General features: G+C 50.7%; 1 protein-coding gene across 4 annotated transcripts; it reads right to left on the bottom strand.

Annotated features, from left to right (window-relative positions):
- Window positions 1–647: 647 nt before the first annotated feature.
- CEACAM19 (CEA cell adhesion molecule 19) lies at window positions 648–19,975 on the bottom strand. 4 transcript variants are annotated; one of them, XM_035285122.3, is made up of 8 exons: window positions 19,737–19,975; window positions 18,764–19,132; window positions 8,295–8,445; window positions 6,495–6,578; window positions 5,289–5,335; window positions 3,941–4,020; window positions 2,346–2,399; window positions 648–1,580 (listed from the first exon to the last, which is right to left on the bottom strand). In XM_035285122.3, exons 1-8 carry the CDS (start codon window positions 19,789–19,791, stop codon window positions 1,524–1,526), a joined length of 897 nt encoding a protein of 298 aa, XP_035141013.2. In that variant the 5' UTR covers window positions 19,792–19,975; the 3' UTR covers window positions 648–1,523. The 4 variants fall into 4 exon arrangements, with proteins under 4 accessions (XP_035141013.2, XP_035141014.2, XP_035141015.2 ...); XM_035285123.3 differs by having other exon boundaries at window positions 648–1,577; XM_035285124.3 differs by lacking the exon at window positions 6,495–6,578.
- Between the last annotated feature and the right edge of the window lie 650 nt (window positions 19,976–20,625).

Here is a 20,625-nt window from a genome sequence, read left to right as displayed (position 1 = left end):
ACAGAGTCTTGCTCTGTCGCCCAGGCTGGAGTGTGGTGGCATGATGTTGGCTCACTGCAACCTCTACCTCCCAGGTTCGAGTGATTTTCCTGCGTCAGCCTCCCGAGTAGCTGGGATTACAGGCGCCTGCCACTGTGCCCAACTAAGTTTTGTATTTTTTTTTTTTTCTTTTTTTGAGACGGAGTTTCACTCTTGTTACCCAGGCTGGAGTGCAATGGCGCCATCTCGGCTCACCGCAACCTCTGCCTCCTGGGTTCAGGCAATTCTCCTGCCTCAGCCTCCCGAGTAGCTGGGACTACAGGCACGCACCACCATGCCCAGCTAATTTTTTGTATTTTGAGTAGAGACGGGGTTTCACCATGTTGACCAGGATGGTCTCGATCTCTTGACCTCATGATCCACCCGCCTCGGCCTCCCAAAGTGCTGGGATTACAGGCGTGAGCCACCGCGCCCAGCCTAAGTTTTGTATTTTTAGTAGAGATGGGGCTTCACTGTGTTGGTCAGGCTGGTCTGGAACTCCTGACCTCGAGCTTCGCCCTCCTCAGCTTCCCACAGCGCTGAGATTACAGGTATGAGCCACCGCGCCCCGCCAGGAGTTTTGGTTTTGTTTTCTACCAAGGCTGCAAGAGTCTGACCTGGACCCGGTGTACAGCAAAGGCTCATTTATTGCTGAATGAATGCATAGATTGGGGGAGTGACAAGCAGAGCCCACCTTTGGGACCAGGGGCTCGGGTGGGGTGGAGAAGGGAGCTGCTATGCCGAGGGACTTGATGGGATTTGGGGCAGGGGCCAAGGCTAGCAGCTGGCAGCAGGTTCTGAGAGGGGCAAGGGCATCCTGAACAGGGAATGGTCCGGCAGCCTTGGTCACCTTGCTGGAACTGGTGTGTGGGACCACAGGCCTGTGAGGCTGGGCCTCTCTGCCACCTGAGGCCTGCACGATGGGGGTCTGCCTTGTCTCCAGGGGAAAGACCCTGAGGGTCACTGGTGGAGTGGGGGTAGGGCATTGCAAGCAGCCAAGATCGTGCCCCTGTACTCCAGCCTGGATGATAAAGTGAGACTCCGTCTCAAAAATGAAAAGGAGCAGAAAGGTCAGTGTGGCGGAGACAGAGTGGGGAAGGAGGAAAGGGTGGGAGGTGGTGTTAGGGGACAGTTGGTAGCCCAGCCAACTGCCTGGGAAGCAGGCCTGAGGCCACCCCCTTGTCCCCAAACATCCAGATCCTGGGGGACTTTGGGATGGGAGGGTCCCAGAGCCTGCCTTTCTAGACACAGAGCCCAGGCCAGGTTTCTTGAAAGAACAGACTGAAGGCAGGGCGTGCACTCAGGGGCTGTGCAGGGAACCGGGCCTGTTACAGGCTCCTGTCCCTCTGCCAGGACACCTGCCCCACGTGCTGCTGAGCCTTTGGCCGAGTCCACCTCATCAGCCCCACAGCCCCTGATGGCCTCGTTCTGCTGGTCTTAGGCGTGAGGCTCCCAGAGGAGGCTGGGGCCTCGTCTTCTCCCCAGCTGGCCTGGCCCAGGACCTGTCAGGAGGTTGGCACCAGCTGGCAGTAGGGGGCAGGGTCGGGGTTTAGCAGGTCCTGCTTGGGGGGAAGAGAGAACAGAATGATGACTGGGTGGAGGGTGAGGGTCTGGGGGAGACACACAGGGACAGAGTGAGATGGAGAGAAAGAGCCACAGAGAGGACGGAAGAGCAACGCGGAGAGAGAGTGAGACACAGAGCCAGGAGGACCTGGAAGAGCCAGGGAATGAGGTGGACACAGTGACAGAGATGAAGAGGCAGGAGAGACTGAGGAAAGACAGATGCAGAGAAACAAAGACGTGTAAAGAGATGCGTCCTGGACAAGGCAGCAGGAGCAAACGGGAACCAGAGAGAGAGATGATAAGAACACAGCCAGAGAAGTGAGAGAGATAGAGAGAGAGGCTCCGAGAAAGGGGAAGACAGACACACACAGATCTGTAGGCCACTGAGAAAGAGACAGAGACACAGGGACAGACAGCAGACGGGAGGGGAGGGACAGGGACTGAGCCCTGCCATGGGGTTTCACTGGGTCCTTGACTGGCTGTGTGGCCCCCGGCAATTCCCTGTCCCTCTCTGGGCCTTGTTCCTCCTGTGCAAATTCAAGCTTCTTTTGCAAAGAAGGAAATTGAAGCCTTGGGAGGAAAAGGACTTGCTAGGATCTCTCAGGGAGGTGGTTTTGGGCCTCTTCGAGAGCTGAGACCATGAGACTTGGGGGGAGGAGGGGAGGAGAGCCCCAGTTTTGGTCATCTTGACCCCTCCCCACCCAGGCTTCAGGGGTCCTGTATCTGTGGGGTCCCCCCACCCCTCCAAGCTCCCAGCTCCATACCTGGTATTGGTGGTTCTCTGGCCCTGCCTGCAGGGGTGGGGGTGCGGGCAGGGGCTGCAAGGTAAGGACATGAGTTGGGTGGGCACCTGACACCCCCCCATCCTCTAACTGTTGACCTTTGATGCCAGGACAGTCCCAGATTCCAAGTCCCCATCACCGCTCCCAGACTTCAAGGCCCCCAGGCAGAGGGGATTAGTTTCCTTGTACCTCAGCGTTCTCTGACAAATGGGCACTGGGCCCAGCTTCATGTGGTACCCAGTGGCCTGTCAATCACCCCGTTAATGCTCAGTCCATCCCTGTCAACACCTCTGGTTCTAAGCTCTTAGCCTTAGAATTTTAAGTTTCTCTTATTTTTTACTTTTGAGAAACAGACAGGATCTAGCTCTGTCACCCAGGCCAGAGTGCAGGGGTGCAATCACAGCTCCCTGCAGCCTCAAACTCCTGGGCTCAAGCGATCCTCCTGCCTCAGCCTCCCTGGTAGTTGAGACTATAGGTGCGTGCATACCACCATGCCTGGCTAGTTTTTTGTAGAGATAGGGTCTCACTATGTTGCCCAGGCTGGTCTCAAATTCCCCTCCTCAAGCAATCCTCTCACCTCGGCCCCCCAAAGTGTTGGGATTTACAGGTGTGAGCCATCATGCCCAGCTAAGTTTCTCTTTTTATTTAATCTAAATAATATTTTTTTCTGAGATGGAGTCTTGCTCCCATTGCACAGGCTGGAGTGCAGTGGTGTGATCTCGGCTCACTGCAGCCTCTACCTCCCCAGTTCAAGTGATTCTCCTTCCTCAGCCTCCCGAGTAGCTGGCACTACAGGTGCATGCCACCATGCCCAGCTAATTTTTTGTGTTTTTAGTAGAGACAGGGTTTCACTGTGTTGGCCAGGCTGGTCTTGAACTCCTGATCTCAGGTGATCCACCTGCCTCGGTCTCCCAAAGTGCTAGGATTACAGGTGTGAGCCACCACCCCTGGCCTAAATAACTTACTTTTCTAAACTTTTCAGCCCAGTACAGTGGCTCACACCTGTAATCCCAGCACTTTGGGAGGCCGAGGCAGGTGAATCACAAGGTCAGGAGATTGAGACATCCTGGCTAACCGGTGAAGCCCTGTCTCTATTAAAAAATTAGCCGGGCATGGTGGCGGGCACCTGTAATCCCAGCCACTCAGGAGGCTGAGACAGGAGAATCGCATGATTCCAGGAGGCGGAGGTTGCAGTGAGCCCAGATCACACCACTACACTCCAGCCTGGTCGACAGCGAGACTCCGTCTCAAAAAAAAACAAAAAAAAACCCACAACCTTTCATCCCTGCTCTGCTCTCCATTATAAAGGGAGTAGCTGCTCAGTGCAGAAATATAGACAAGTATAAAAGAGAAGGTAAAAGCCACCCTCCACCCTCCACGGCCCAAAGACAAATACCGCCTCTGTTGTGCTGCTCCCTCCCAGTCTTTTCCTTAGGATTGTTAAAAACAGGGAACAGTATTGAGAGAGTTAAGGTTCCCAAACTTGGTGTCAGGGTGGCGTGGAGGACCACAGCCAGCTCAGAGAGGAGGCGCCTGTTAGCATCGGCTTCAGGGGAGAGGCCAGGGACGGGACTCACCAGGGCTGGGTTCATGGACCCCGAGTCACTGATGGGGGACACCAGGAGGATCGGAGAGGGCATCACTTCATAGATGTTGTCTGAAACGGGGGACGGGGAGGTGCCAGCTGACAGATGGGCCCCACAGGCCACTCTGGCTGCATGTTGATCTTCATTTATTTATTCATTCAACTAAACTCTTCTTCTAGTCAAACCCAGTGCTGGGGACACAGGGGTGACCAGTGTCCTGGGCCTGCCCTTCAGGGCTCACAGTCCAGTGGGGGAGGCAGACCAGTCTCCAGAGTGACAACCTGGAGTGTTTAGGGCTGGACTTGGAAGACTGGGGATGGGTGGGAGCCCAAGAGGGAGTGCCTAAGCAGCCTAGGAGTTAGTGAGGGCTTCCTGGAGGAGGAGGCATCTGAGATAGTAGAGAGAGGTGAGAGGTAAGAAAAGGCAGGAAAGGCCGGGCATGGTGACTAATGCTTGTAATCCCAGCAGTTTGGGAGGCCAAGGCAGGTGGATCACGGGGTCAGGAGTTCGAGACCAGCCTGGCCAACATGGTGAAACCCCATCTCTATTAAAATATAAAAATTAGCTTGGCATGGTGGTGCATGCCTGTAGTCCCAGCTACTCTGGAAGCTGAGGCAGGAGAATTGCTTGAACCCAGGAGGGGAGGTTGCAGTGAGCTGAGACTGTACCACTGCACTCCAGCCTGGGCAACAGAGCAAGAGTCCTTCTCAAAAAAAAAAAAAAAAAAAAAAAGGCAGGAGAGGGTGTGTGCGTGCAGAGGTCTGGTGAGAGAGCCAGCTGTGTTTGATCTGTCTTGACTGTGTGTGTGTGTGTGTGTGTGCGCGCGCAATTTAATTAATTATTTAGTTTTTTGAGGAGAGTAATGTTACATATGAGAGATGAAGCCAGGGAAGACAGTGGGAACCCGCTTATGAAGGGCCTTGAGAATGATGTTACGGAGCCTAAACTTTGTCCCAAGGGCCCTGGGGAGCCATGAGGGCCTTTGAGCAGAGGAGTAACAGGATCAGAATTTTAGAAAGAACTTGCCCCAAGATGGGTTGGAAGTGTCTGGAGGCTGAAACCAGTGAGGAGCTGGGAGTGGCCTGTGGGCGTGGATGGGATCCACCCGCATGGTGGGATGGGAGTGCCAGACACTGAAAAGAAGAGCAAAAAGCAGGTTTGGGGCAGGTGCGGATGTGCTCAGATGATGAGGGTGGAGTTCAGGGGGCCCCAGAGAGGTCTCGGGGCAGGTGCATTGGGAGGCCCCTGAGTGAGGGAGAATAAGGGGGTGTGTGGCTATGGGGGAGAAGGGAGGAGCTGACAGAAGGGCTGGGTCGAGAGATCTGGGCTCCTGCCTTACCAGCATCATGACCAGGGCCCAATTCTGGCTTCTCTGTGGTTGCCATCCTGGGGACACATGGAGGGAAACAATATTAGGCTAGAGACACTCAGGTGGGTGGAGAGAGACCCAGAGAAGCTGGAAATCCCACCAGGCCTCTGAAAGCCACATGGTCTCTCCTTCAGCGTGAGCCAGGATGAGGCCTGAACTACCCCAGGCTCTCCTTCCGTAATCCCCGTCCGCATTCCTTGTTTCCCTAACCACCGCCTTATGCCAAGGAGCAGCGTTCCCCAAACAGCATCATTTACAGAGATCACCTAAATGGTGCAGCTCCATGCACCTGTCTCAGGATTGCCTTACTATTTCTCTTTACATTGACTCATCTGCACACATTTGTTTATTTATTTAGATGCAGTTTTGCTCTTGTCCAGGCTGGAGTGCAATGGCATGATCTCAGCTCACTGCAACCTCAGGCAAGACCGTGGGAACCAGCTTGTGAAGTGCCTTGAGAACCACGTGAAAGAGCCTATACTTTATCCCAAGGGCACTGGGGAGCCATGGAGGGCCTCTGAGCAGAGGAGTAACAGGATCAGAATTTTAGAAAGACCTTGCCTCGGGATGGATTGGAGATGTCTGGAGGTTCAAGCAATTTTCCTGCCTCGGCCTCCCGAGTAGCTAGGATTACAGGTGTACACCACCACACCCGGCTAATTTTGTATTGTTAGTAGAGACAGGGTTTCCCCACGTTGGTCAGGTTGGTCTTGAATCCTGACCTCAAGGGATGCACCTGCCTTGTCCTCCCAAAGTGCTGGGATTACAGGCATGAGCCACCGCACCTGGTCTGAATACCCTTAATTTAAAAATTATACGGGGACCAAGTGAAGTGGCTCATGCCTATACTCCCAGCACATTGGGAGACCAAGGCAGGAGAATGTCTTGAGGCCAGGCATTTGAGACCTGTCTGACCCACAAAGTGACATCCCATCTCTACAAAAATTACAAAGATTAGGCAGGCGTGGTGGTGTGCACCCGGGGTCCCAGCTATTTGGGAGACTGGGGTGGGAGGTTGGTTTGAATCAGGGAGGTCGAGGCTACGGTGAGCTATATCGCGCCACTGCACCCCAATCTGGGCGACAGAGCGAGACTTTGACTGTGAGAACAAAAGTACTCTTGATAACGCTATAGCAAGTTTGTTAATTTACCAAACAAGTATTTACAAGCACCAACCATGTGCTGGGTGTCACTGAAGGCACTGGGGACACAGCCGGGCACAAGACTGACAGAGACCCCTGGCCTCCTGGAGCAGACACCCTAGCGGGGAGAGAGAGGGGAAGAAAGTTGTAGTAAAGCATTGACAGCAGATTATCAGGGAGCAACATTCCTTCCCTATGAAGGAAAATGGAGAGGGGGGAGAGAGTGGAAGGTGTGTGTACAGTTTTGAGTACAAAAAATAATAATCGGCCAGGTGCGGTGGCTCACACCTGTAATCCCAGAACTTTGAGGGGGCCGAGGCCGGCAGATTACCTGAGCTCAGGAGTTTGAGACGACCCAGAGCAACAGGGTGAAACCCCATCTCTACTAAAATACAAAAAATTAGCTGGGTGTGGTGGTGCACGCCTGTAATCCCAGCTACTTGGGAGGCTGAGGTCAAGAGAATCACTTGAGTCCTGGAGGCGGAGTTTGCAGGGAACTGAGATGCTCTACTGCACTGCAGCCTGGTGACAGAGCAAGACTCTGTCTCAGAAGAAGAAGAAGAAGGGGGGGAAGAGGAAGAAGAAGTAGAAAGAAGAGGAGAAAGAGGAGGAGGAGGAGAAAAAGAGGGGGAAGAAAAAAATTCATGGCACATAAGGAAGAGTTGAGAAAGGAGGGAAAACCGCTCTCATATTCTGGGAACGGTTGAGTGGCAGAAAAATTATCTACAATTAACTCAATCAATTTCAAGAGACAAAGTTCTGAAGACGCTGATGTCATAAGAAAGGAATTTTTCACCAACAGACTCTCCCTGGGGAAACAGGACCCCATCCCTCTCTCCGCACACAGAGGTAGGCAGCATCTGATGGCTCTGCTGCCGCTGTTTGACCATAGCATCCACTTTCCCTTTGGAGAGCCGGTCTACACTCTCAATCCGTTTGATTATACGGGGCTGGATCCATCCCAGGCTCCCGGGCTGCACAAATAGCCCAGGTTTATCCAATCAGAGCTTTCCTTAGCCAGCAACCCCTGGCCACAGTGGTTGGTTCATGAAAAGTCATGTGATCTGAGTTAAGCCAATGAGAGGTAGGTTTGGGCTTTCGCTAACCTACCAGGAACTAGGCGGTCTCCTCGCTAGGAGTTGCTAAATCGGTGGAGTATATACCTGCGCCCCCTGGGAGCGATGCTGTCACACCAGGGGAGAGCCGGCCTGAGAATGAAGCTACCGGAAAAAAGATACATGGAGAAGTTGCTTGAGAACATGGAGCGCCTGGATGCAGCATTACCTGAAGTTAATAAGTTATGTAGTATTAAACAATTCCTTGTTTTTGGGCGGAGAACAGTGGCTCATGCCTGTATTCTCAGCACTTTGGGAGATGGAGGGTGGAGGATCACCTGAGCCCAGGAGTTCGAGACCAACCAGCCTGGGCAACATGGCAAAACCCCATCTCTACAGAAAAAAAAAAAAAAAAAAGCCAGGCTTGGTGGTGCACACTTGTAGTCTCAGCTACCTGGGAGGCTGAGGTGAAAGAATCACCTGAGCCTGGAGAGGTCCAGGCTGCAGTGAGCCGTGACTGGGCCACTGCACTCCAGCCTGGGTGACAGAGACAGACCCTGTCTAAAATTCTTTTTGATAAGTCAGTTTAAGAGTAGGTTTCCTGTCCCTTGCAATGCAGAATTCTGTTTGATACAGGATAGAAAGATCCTTTTCACCCCAGGAGTTTCAAGATTTGATGAGATTGTGTATGAGCCAGATGATGTGACCTGTGGAAGAATCCATGGGGCTTGAGAAGACAGTGGGAGGAGACAGGGGAGGCATGCCTGGGGACCCTGTACCTGTGGCTCTGGCCCCTCCAGTTCCTTGTCACCAGAAGATAGGCAATGCAGCTGATGAGAAGGGCCCCAGCAGTAAGAGATCCAATGATGGTGGCCGCCAGGATCCCAGCATTGGTGGGCAGGTGTGTACTGGGCAGCTCTTTATTCCTTTCTAAGGGGTGAGAGAAAGAGAGACAGGGGGACTGTGCGATGTCTCCTGAGGGCTCCCCCCACCCCCCACCGACTGCATCAGTGACTGCATGGAGCACTGATATGCAGTTTCCTATTTCCAGCCCAGAGCTTTCTTGGGCTTTTCAAATCTGAGTATCCAACCATCTGGGTGGCACATAAAATTCAACATGTCCCAGTGGGCCAGACGCGGTGCTCACACCTGCAATCCCAGCAATTTGGGAGGCTGAGGTGAGAGGATCACTTGAGCCCAGGAGTTTGAGACCAGCCTGGGCAACACAGTGAGACCCCATCTTTATTAAAAACATTTTTTTGGGCCGTGTGCAGTGGCTCACGCCTGTAATCCCAGCACTTTGGGAGGCCAAGGCAGGCAGATCATGAGGTCAGGAGTTCGAGACCAGCCTGGCCAAGATGGTGAAACCCCTGTCTCAACTAAAAGTACAAAAATTAGTCCAGCGTAGTGGCGCGCACCTGTAATCCCAGCCACAGGCAGGAGACTCCTTGAACCCAGGAGGCGGAGGTGCAGTGAGCTTCGATCGTGCCACTGCACTCTAGCCTGGGCGACAAAGTGAGACTCCATCTCAAAAAAAAAAAAACAATTTGGCTGGGTGCGGTGGCTCACACCTGTAATCCTAGCACTTTGGGAAGCTGAGGCAGGCAAATCACCTGAAATTAGGAGTTCGAGACCAGCCTGACCAACACAGTGAAGCCCTGTCTCTACTAAAAGTACAAAAATTAGCCAGGCATGGTGGCGTGCACCTGTAATCCCAGCTACTTGGGAGGCTGAAGCAAGAGAATCACTTGAACCCAGGAGGCAGAGGTTGTAGTGAGCCAAGATTGTGCCACTGCACTCCAGCCTGGGCAACAGAACAAGGCTCAGTCTAAAAAAAAAAAAAAAAATTTCATCATGTCCCAGATGGAACTCCTCAGCTCTCCTATCTCAACGTCGCTGCTCCCTAGGATTTCATACAATCCTCACTCAGCACATCCAAAACCTGCTTGCTGACATGCTCCCCCATCCCGCCCCATCAAACTGATTCTTTTCTTTTTTGAAACGGGGTCTCACTCTGAAACTCTCTCGCTGGAGTGCAGTGGCGTGATCACGGTTCACTGCAGCCTTGACTTCCTGGGCTTAAGCCCTTCTCCCACCTCAGTCCCCCAAGTAGCTGGGACTACAGGCACACACCACCACTCCTGGCTGATTTTTAAACTTTTTGTAAAGAAGAGGTCTCACTAAATTACTCAGTCTGGTCGCAAATTCCTGGACTTAGGCTGTTCTCCTGCCCCGGCCTCCCAAAGTGTTGGGATTACAGACGAGAGCCACTGAGCCTGACCCAGTCCACTTTGCTTTTTCTCACCTCAGTTGATGATACTTGAATCCTTTTAGCAAAAGGATGAGGATCTGGTGTTGAGACACGTTAAGTGTGTGAATATTGAGAAATGCTGAGTGTGTGATAGACTATATTGTTTGCTAGGAAGAACGATGGCAAGGAAAACCTAGCCATCCCCCCAAGTAGAAGACTGCTCGGGGCATTCCAAAGTGGCAGGACAACGTATGAACATCATAAACCGGTTAAAACCATTTCTTGGCTATCTGACCCTGCCCCCGTGGCTCCCTCGTGGAGAATACTTTTGTGATCAGCAGTAAGCGGCATCAGCTGCCTACTTGGCGTGTTTGTGTTATGAGAAAACACCGAACACCTGCTTGTTAATTCTCATCACCTGTTCAGAGAGACTAACGGGGGTCAGAGGCTGCTTGGGGCTTTCAGCCTGGAATAGCTGTCAGTCCCTGAGGCTCTCAGTGTGGAAGGCTGCTGGCCCCCCGATAGTCCCACTTTGCTGTTCTATCTGGGTGTCTGCCTCTCAGTTCCTTCAGCCCAGCTGGGTGGGGGTCTCTATGGTCGAGCTGGTACTCGGTATTCTGGGCTGGGTTTTCCAGGAGATGGAGGGGACTTGGAGGATTCTTAAACTGGACTTGCCAGAATGAGGGCCACGCGTACCCAACTCTTACCCTCTGACCTCCCAGATTTAAAGCTGGACATCTGTTTTATCTCAGCTCTTCCTGGCAGCTAAGCTTATAGATGGTGAGGTCCTAATGCTGCCTACTGGCTGTGTGACCTTGGAAAAATGAATCTCTCTGTGACTTGGTTCATCTGTGAAACGAGAATAACATGAATACCTAGCTTTTAGGGTGCTTATGAAGTTTGAAATACACACACAGTGCTCTCTCAATGAACCCACAAAGAAGTAGGCTCCGTGCCATTTTACAGATAAGGAAACTGAGGCTCAGAGAAGTAAATCGACTTTCTGGCTCACGGTAAGTGCAGTGCTGTGACCATACCCAGGCCACCTGAACTCCTAAGGAACACACTGTGCAGCTTCCAAAAGAGGCGCCTGGGACCTGGGAGCCCTGAAAGTGTGGGGAGAAGCCACTTCAGGCTCCACGAGTGAAGGAAGGACTGTTATCTCCAACCAGACTAGAGAGTCATTTTATGCAGATTTGTGTAATCAAATTAATGCATAGGTTGAGTCAACTTTTGCCTATTTCATTCATTTCTCTAAAATTTTTTCCAGTCACTGTCCAAAACCCATTTTAAAATTGAATGAGGAGCCAGGCGTGGTGGCTCACACCTGATCCCTAACCAATCCCCAACGATCCTCCACTTACATTTAACCACCTTAAGGTCCCTCCCCCACGCCAACAGCCTCCAATCAGGGAGTACTTCAGGGTACCTGAAGCTTTTCCTGTTTTCCTCTGTGAGGCTCTCCCTCTCCTCTGCCTGCCTTTGAGTCTCTGCCTAAATACAAGTGACTATGGCTGACTCCCTTGCCACCGCAGGCTCTGAATGGTCTTAGCTTTGCCCATTTGGTTGGTCTTTGTTTATTTCCACAGCTTAAAAAACCCCAGCTTCTCATAGGTTTGTCAAGCCCACCTGTAATTCCAGCACTTTGGGAGGCCAGGGAGAGCAGATTGTTTGAGGCCAGGAGTTTGAGACCAGCCTGGACAGCAGGGTGAAAACCCTTCTCTACCAAAAATACAAAAATTAGACAGGCGTGGTGTCGGCTGCTTGTAATTCCAGCTACTCGGGAGGCTGAGGCAGGAGAATCACTTGAATATGGGAGGCAGAGGTTTCAGCGAATGGAGATTGAGCCACTGCACTCCAGCCTGGGCAACAGAGCGAGACTCCGTCTCAAAAGAAAAGAAAGATTGGAAAACCAAACCTCGTATCTTCTCACTGATGTCTGGGAGCTAAGCTATGAGGACACAAGGGATAAGAACGATACAGTGGACTTTGGGGACTTGGGAGGAAGAGTGCGAGGGGGGGACAAGGGATAAAAGACAACACATATGGTGCCGTGCGTACTGCTCGGGTGATGGCTGCGCCAGGGTCTCACAGATCACTGAAGAACTTACTCATGTAACCAAACACCACCTGCACCCCAATAATGCGTGGAAAATAAAATTGTAAAAATATAAATTGTATATAAAAATATTGTGTATTTTGTATTAAAATTATTAAAATATTGGTATATGTTATTAAAAATAAAGTTACACGCAGGCTATTTGTATAAGATGTCTATAAACAGGCCGGGCGTGGTGGCTCACGCCTGTAATCCCAGCACTTTGGGAGGCCGAGGCGGGTGGATCACGAGGTCAAGAGATCGAGACCATCCTAGTCAACCAAGTGAAACCCCGTCTTTACTAAAAATACAAAAATTAGCTGGGCATGGTGGCAGGTGCCTGTAGTCCCAGCTGCTTGGGAGGCTGAGGCAGGAGAAGTGCTTGAACCCAGGAGGTGGAGGTTGCGGTGAGCCGAGATTGTGCCATTGCATTCCAGCTTGGGTAACGAGCGAAACTCTGTCTCAAAAAAAAAAAAAAAAAGATGTCTATAAACATAAATAAATTTTATGTTTAGACTTGGGTTGTATTCCCCAAATATCCCATTATGTATATGCAAATATTTTTTAAAAATCCCAAGGCCGGGCGTGGTGGCTCATGTCTGTAATCCCAGCCCTTTGCGAGGCCGTGGCAGGCAGATCATCTGAGGTCAGGAGTTCGAGACTAGCCTAACCAACATGATGAACCATCATCTCTACTAAGTACAAAAATTATCTGGGCATGGTGGCGTGCGCCTATAATCCCAGCTACTCGGGAGGCCGAGGCAGGAGAATCTCTTGAACCCAGAAGGCGGAGGTTGCAGTGAGCCGAGATTGTGCCATTGCACTCCAGCCTGGGCAACAAGAGTGAAACTCTGTCTCAAAAAAAAAAAAAAAAAAAATCCCAAATCTGAAACCCTTTGGTCCCAAGCATTTCAGTTAAGGGACACTCAAGCTGAGCCTCCATGCCCGGGGCCTGGCTTGTGTTTCCAGGCTACCCAGTGCCTGTGGAGTCCTCTGCTTCGTGAGTCCTGCTGGAGACTTGCGTTCTTAGCTTCCTTCGCAGTCGGGAGCTGTCACGTGGCCCAGGCTCCCCCAGTCAGAGGCACCTCGTGAGACTTTGCTTTGGAAGCCAGAGACACAAGGGCGCAGCACCACACGAGGTGCATTGATGGTGAATATGGCGGCCAACACATCCACTAACATATGGACTCCATGAGGGCAGAGATCTCTGCGTGCTTCCTTCTTTCTTTATTTTGGGACAGAGTGTTGCTCTGTCACCCAGGCTGTAGTGCAGTGGCACCATCATAGCTCACTGAAACCTTGAATTCCTGGGTTCAAGAGGTCCTCCTACCTCAGCATCCCCAGTAGCTAGGACTATAGGCATTCACCGCCATGGCTGGTTAATTATTTTTATTTTTGACATAGAGTTTTGCTCTTGTTGCTCAGACTGGAGAGCAATAGCACGATCTCAGCTCACCGCAACCTCTGCCTCCCAGGTTCAAGCAATTCTCCTGCCTCAGCCTCCCAAGTAGCTGGGATTACAGGTGCCTGCCACCACACCCAGCTAATTTTGTATTTTCAGTAGAGACTGGGTTTCACTGTGTTGGTCAGGCTAATTTCGAACTCCTGACCTCATGATCCACCCACCTCGGCCTCCCAAAGTGCTGGGATTACAGCCGTGAGCCACTGCGCCCGGCCTTATTTTAATTTTTGTAGAGAAAGGGTCTCTGTTGCCCGGGCTTGTCTTGACCTTGTGGTCTCAAGCAATCTTCCTGCCTCAGCCTCCCAAAATGTTGGGTTGACAGGCACGGGCCACTGCTCCTGGCCTTTGTCTGGTCCCTTCTGTATATCCTCAGTGTCTGGCCTACAGCAGGTGCTCCACAGATGTTTGCTGAATGAATGAATGAACAAATGACTACAGCTCTCTGATGCCCCAGAGGCAGGAATTCCTTGCTCAGCACTGACATTGTGGGCAACACTTGCTCTTGTGGGAGGGAGCAGCCCTACCGAGTCATTGCAGCTTGTTCCTGGGTCTCAGCCTCGTGGAGATCCCATGAGCCTGCGGTGCCCTGGGTCTCAGCCTCGTGGAGATCCCATGAGCCTGTGGTGCCCTGGGTCTCAGCCTCTTGGAGATCCCATGAGCCTGCGGTGCCCTTTATTACACTCCTTTCTGCACATGCCAGCTGCACTCAGCTTCTGTTGCAGCCTCTAAAGACACCGCAGAACTCCTCACAATTAAGGGAGAGAAACAAGTGAGTCACATGGGATACAGGACATGCTCCCAGACATTTCCACTCCCCACCCACATGGAGGGACTGCTGGAAACAGAATGCTTGTATCCCCTTCCCATTTCTTTTCTTGTTTTGAGATGGAGTCTGACTCTTGTTGCCCAGGCTGGAGTGCGATGGTGCAATCTCAGCTCACCGCAACCTCTGCCTCCCAGGTTCAAGTGATTCTCCTGCCTCAGCCTCCCGAGTAGCTGGGATTACAGGCATGCACCACCATCCCTGGCTAATTTTGTATTTTTAATAGAGATGGGGTTTCTCCATTTGGGCAGGCTGGTCTTGAATTCCTGACCTCAGGTGATCTGCCCACCTTGGCCTCCCAAAGTTCTGGGAAACCAAGGGTGAGCCACCGTGCCCACTCCCCTTCTCATTTCATATGTTGAAACTCTAATCCCCTATGGGATGGTATCATATTTGGAGATGGGGTCTTTGGGAGGTGATTACATCATGAGGGTGCAGCCTTTAGGGTGGGTTGAGGGCCCTTATTAGAAGAGACATGAGAGGGCTTGCTGCCTCGATCTCTTATCTCAGCCATATGCAGACACAATGAGAAGATAGTGATTTGCGAATCAGAAAGTGCGCCCGCCTCAGACTGTACATCCGCTGGCACCTTGATCTTGGACTTCCTGGCCTTCAGAACTGTGAGCAATAGATGTTTGCTGTTTAAGACACCCACTCAGTAATAGTTTGCTATAGCAGCCAGAACTGACTAAGGCAGGGACTGAACTGGGGGCCACTGTCGCTTTTACATATTCAGAAATCATGACCTTCTATCCTTAAATGGCTTGGCTGCTGAGGACTGCCCAGTACAGGCTGGACACAGAGGAGGCCCTAGGTGGGGGGGTGTTTCCTGAAGGAACCAGTGAATGAGCGATTTAGCATCTGTGGGAGGCAGCTACGTGCCTTCGATTCAGGTGGTCCTATATTAGAATCCTGACTCTGCCACTGATTTGCTGATTTGTTGTCTGGTGCTCTAGAGATGTCTTAAACCACCTGAGTCTCTGTTCCCTCCTGGATAAAATGCTGATTCAACCTGCATGCCTCTCAGATCTTGTCTCCCTGCATGCTCCTTAATCAGTGTGTGAAGTAGAAAGGTTCCTCTTTAAAGTTTCACTTCTTGTTAAAGAATAAATCATACCTGTGCTAATAACTCTTTGTCAAGCCCTAGCCTATGTAGCTGTTGGACATGCCGTGCTTACAGGCACGTAGTACGTTCTATGTTCTTGTACTTTAACCAAGATATCTGTGCTGGACGTGCTCACAGGCATGTCCCAGCTCTCCATTGCTTTTACCTGTTTAGAAAAATTTTAAGTTATTAGCCAATTGGGTTTTAGTTTAGATTGTGAGGTCTGGCTCCAGCCAACGGAGATCAGACACTACAGTAAGGACGACCCCAAATGCACAAGGGATAAATATATCTGTTTTCCTTTGTTAAGTGTACTCTCATGGCAAGATGGCTAGCGAGGGTCCCCTTCCTGCAGTCCAGGAAGTAAAAATTGTGTTGCTGAAAAATCCTTTGTCTCCGTGCTGATTTTTCTTTGGGGCATGGAGCATCTGTTTCCAACACTCACCAACAAGCTAGTCTAGCCTCGGGGCCTTTGCACCTGCTGTTCCCTCTGCCAGGAGCTCTCCCCAGCTATCTACGTGGTTCCCTCTTGTCTTGGTCTGTTAGGGCTGCTATAACAAAACACCATAAACTGGTGGCTTATAAACAAAAATTTATTCCTTACAGTTCTGGAGGCTGGGAAGTCCAAGATCAGGGTGGCAGTGTGGTCAGGTTCTGGTGAGGACCCTCTTCTGGGTTGCAGATTGCTAACCTCTTGCTGTGTCCTCGAATGGTGGAGGGGTCAAATGAACTCCCTTGGGCCTCAGTTATAAGCACAAGAAGGGCCAGTGTATTAGTCAGAGTTCTCCAGAGGGACAGAACTTACAGGGTATATGTATAAATGTTAATAAAAAGGAGTTTAGTAAGGAGAATTGGCTCACATGATCACAAGGGGAAGGCCCATGATAGGCTGTCTGCAAGCCAGGGAAAAAAGACGCCAGCAGTGGCTCAGTCTGAGTCCAGAAGGCCCCAGACAGGGAAGCCAGTGGTGCAGCCTTCAGTCTGTGGCCAAAGGCCCCAGAGCCCCTGGGAAGCTACTTGTGCAAGCCCAAGAGTCCAAAGGCCAAAAACACTGGAGTCTGACGTCTAAGGCCAGGAGGAGCAGAAGAAAACACCCAGCAAAGGAATAAGAATGAAGCCAGAAGTCCCTGCAAACAAAACGATCCCATCTTCTGTCGCCTGTTCTGTTTTTTTGCCTGGATAAAATGCTGGCAGCCAATTGGATGGTACCCACCTGATATGGTTTGGCTGTGTCCCCACCCAAATCTCATCTTGAATTGTAGCTGTCATAATTCTGGTGCATTGTGGGAGGGATCTGGTGGAAGATAATTGAATCATGGGGCCAGTTTCCCCCATAGTGTTCTCATGGTAATTAATAAGTCTCATGAGATCTGATGGCTTTATAAGGGGAAACCCCTTTGGCTGGGTTCTCACTCTCTCTTGTCTGCCACCATGTAAGACGTGCCCTTTACCTTCTGCCATGATTGTAAGGCCTCCTCAGCCATGTGTAACTGTGAGTCCATTAAACCTCTTTTTCTTTACAGATTACTCAGTCTTGGGTATGTCTTTAACAGCAGTGTGAAAATGGACTAATACACCACCCACATTGAAGGTGGGTCTTCCTCGCCCAGTCCACCAAGTCAAATGTCAATCTCCCTTGGCAACACCCTCACAGACACACTCAGAAACAATACGTCACCAGCTATCTAGGCATCCTTCACTCCAATCCTGTGATGCCAAATATTAACCATCACAGCTGGGCATGGTGATTTACTCTTGTAATCCCAGGACTAGGAAGCCAAGGTGGGAGGATTGCTTGAGGCCAGTTGTTTGAGACAAGCCTGAGCAATACAGTAGACCCTGTCTCCACAGTCTTTTTTTTTTTTTTAATGAAAAAAAAAATATATATATAAGGGCATAAAATCCATTCACAAATGCTCTATCCTCATGATCCAATCACCTCCCACGAGCCCTATTTTTTTTTTTTTTGAGATGGAGTCTTGCTGTGTTGCCCAGCCTGGAGTGCAGTGGCACAATCTCAGTTCACTGCAACCTCTGCCTCCTGGGTTCAAGTGATTCTCTTGCCTCAGCCTCCCAAGTGGCTGGCACTATAGGTGCCTGCCACCATGCCCAGCTAATTTTTGTATTTTTAGCAGAGATGGTATTTTACCATGTTGGCCAGGCTGATCTTGAACTCCTGATTTCAGGTGATCCATCCTCCTTGGCCTCCCAGAATGCTGGGATTACAGGCATGAGCCACCATGCCTGGCCCGAGCTCCACTTTCTAATACCATCATCTCGGGGGTTAGGATTTCAACATATAAACTCTGGGGGGATGCAGACATCAGTCCACAGCACCTCCCTCCCTCTATCACCTTCTTCTGGTATCTCCTCTAAGGTCACTTCTTCAGTGAGGTCTCCCTGATGACCTCCCTTCCCACGTCACATCATCTGGTTCATATTCTTTACTCAGCAAGTCATAACCACTGCGTGCCTCCATTTTTCCATCTGTAAAATGGACACAATAATGGCACCCACCTCATGGAGTTGCTTTAAGGTAAAAATGAGTAAATATGGAGTAGTGGTTCTCAACCAGGGGTGATTCTTCTCTCAGGGTGGAGACATTTGGTAATATCCGAAGACATTTTTGGTTGTCACGACTATGAAGGTGCTACTGGTACCTAGTGAGTAGAGGCCAAGCGTGCTGCTGAAATCTCTGCAATGCACGAACCCTTTACTGGGAGGAATCGGCCAATACAAAACATCAGTGGTGCCGAAGCTGAGAAACTATGCTTTAGGGAAAATGTTTAAGACAGTGCCTGGCTCTTAACAAGCATCCAAGAAATGCCACCTGTCATTATTGTCCACCACTCTGTCCCTCACACTTTACCCTGAGTGGATTCATCAGTAAATACTCGCCTTATGAACATAAAGATTGAGGGATGCATGTCTTACAACCAGGTATACAGTAAGTGCTCAATAAAAATTTAGTGAGGCACGGTGGCTCACACTTGTAATCCCAGGACTTTGGGAGGCCGAGGTGGGCGGATCACCTGAGGTCAGGTGTTCGAGACCAGCCTGCCCAACATGCCAAAACCCCATCTATACTAAAAATACAAAAAGTAGCTGGGCGTGGTGTCGGGTGCCTGTAATCTCAGCTACTTGGGAGGCTGAGGCAGAAAAATTGCTTGAACCCCGGAGGTGGAGGTCGCAGTGAGCTGAGATTGTGCCACTGCACTCCAGCCTGGGCGACAAGAGAGGAACTCTGTCTAAAAAAAAATTTATTTTTTTGGTTAATGAGATGGTGCATTCTCCAGCGCCAAGCATGAGGCAGGCATTTCATAGATATTTTATTAGTTAATGCATGTGAGGGTTAAAAGCTATCTCTGGGGATTGGTATACAGTAGACACTCAATATGTGTGAATAAAAGAGAGAACCAAATGAAATGGTGTTTGCACAGGGCCTGGTGCATGGTAGCTGCTCAGGGCTCATTAGCTTCCCCATCTCATCCCCAGACCCTAACACTTACCAGCTACCTGGACCTCAGTCTTTGTCTTCATAGTCCAGTCAGAGTTGATGGTGATGGCTACTTGGTAGGTGCCGCTGTCTGTAGGCTGGGCACGGCGCAGCAGCATGGAACCATTGGGGAAGCCCACAATGTCTCGCTGTCCCATGGCGCTGCCATCCCTTTGGGGCCGTTGAATCCCGGGGATGTAGGTAAACAGCCTCGTGCCTCCATAGATCTCCTCCCCCAGGTACCAGTTGATGTCCTGGAAGGTGTCTGGGACACCCTGGACTGACAAGAGAAGGTCCTGGTTCTTTTGAGGCTGCTCTGGAATCTTCTGGATGTGGAGAGCTGCCTGGGAGCTTTGTAGCATCCAGAGGACCAGGATTGAGGCTGTGGGAAGTTATAGGGAAGGGCTGAGATCAGGAGTGTTGCCAGGGTCCATGGCATGCTCCTCTCTAGACAGAGATTTTCACTGGGGAGAAGCACTCTGAGTGCTGCTAATTGGAAACAGTGCTGGGATTGATTATCGATGCCTGCCGTGGGTGCAGGAGTGGGAACATACGCATGGATACCACAGATTTGCCATCCTACTGATCCAGAGGTTTTTCTACATTGAGATGCTCTGTGGCCTCCGTCTAAACACATGGACTCTCTGAATTCATTCATTCATTCATTCAATATTTGTAGGCATGTATAATATATAAGCTACAATACCAACTATATATAATACATCTATACTTCTTTCAGTGTTTAGACATTGGAGATGTAGCAGAGAACCAAACATACATAAATTCCTGCCTTCATTATCCCGACATTATAGAAAATTCCACAGATAAAACGGTGATGAGGACAGGATTCTGTTGCCTCTGTCCATCTTACTCTAATTTCATCCTCTCAGATCATCTTTCCCTACTTCTAAGAGGAAGCTTCAGTCCCTGGGCTGAGTCCCTCAACCCTTTTCCCCCTCGGCCTTTATGGTGTATTTCCTCCTTACCTGAGAGCAGGAGGCTCTTTGAGAAGCAGCCCTGGGTTCCCATGGGAATCTCCATCTTGGCGTCCTGTGGATATGCCAAGGGCCCAGAAGCTGAACACTAAGGGGGCCAGAGGGCTGGGCCTGGCTGTCTGAAGTAGGCAAGCTCAGTGGGGATACCAGGGGCACCTTAGAGACCCCGCTGAGGCTGGCCCAGCCCTAGCATCCCCTGTTCACGGGCTCTGGAGGCTCCACCTATACTCCCTGAGATGGGAGCACAAACACAGGTTGAACCAGTTTTTCAGGGTGGCTGGGGAACTTCCCAGGACTCCTCCCCTGACCCTCTTCAACCTCTTTTTCTCGTAACAATAGTCATAGCAGCCTCTGTTTGAACAACTCCCCTGGGTTTGCTCATTCAGCAGCCACCATAAATAACTGTTCCCATTGCACAGATGTGAAAACAGAGGCCCAGGAAGAGGCAAGTCTGCCAATAGACAGACATGGGATTTCACCTGTGGCTGACTCACTTGAAAGCTCTGAGACAAGCCAGGTGAGGTGGCTCATGCCTGTAATTCCAGCACTTTGGGAGGCCGGGGTGGGTGGATCATGCAGTCAGAAGTTCAAGACCAGCCTGGCCAACATGGTGAAACTCCGTCTCTACTAAAAATACAAAAATTAGTCAGGTGGGATAGCAGGCACCTGTAATCTCAGCAACTGGGGAGGCTGAGGCAGAAGAGTCGCTTGAACCTGGGAGATGGAGTTTGCAGTGAGCTGAGATCGCACCACTGCAGTCCAGCCTGGATGACAGAGTGAGACACTGTCTTCAAAAAAAAAAGAAGGAAGGAAAGAAAGAAAGAAAGCTCTGAGCCTAGTCTTCTAGCCTTGCTGTCTTTCCATTGAAATGTGTCACTTA

The sequence above is a fragment of the Callithrix jacchus genome, chromosome 22 (assembly GCF_049354715.1).
Source record: "Callithrix jacchus isolate 240 chromosome 22, calJac240_pri, whole genome shotgun sequence".
NCBI lineage: Eukaryota > Metazoa > Chordata > Mammalia > Primates > Cebidae > Callithrix > Callithrix jacchus.
Note: the sequence above shows the minus strand (reverse complement) of the source record. Positions and strands in the feature narration are given on the sequence as shown.

Excerpts from the sequence above, each read along its gene's own strand:
- CEACAM19 (XM_035285122.3), bottom strand. The coding sequence starts at position 19,791 with ATGGAGATTCCCATGGGAACCCAGGGCTGCTTCTCAAAGAGCCTCCTG. Across the intron at positions 6,579-8,294 it reads TGGAGGGGCCAGAGCCACAG|GGTGTCTGCTCCAGGAGGCC; the intron begins GTACAGGGTCCC and ends TCTCCCCGCTAG. Across the intron at positions 4,021-5,288 it reads GGGCCCTGGTCATGATGCTG|ACAACATCTATGAAGTGATG; the intron begins GTAAGGCAGGAG and ends CCCCCGTTTCAG.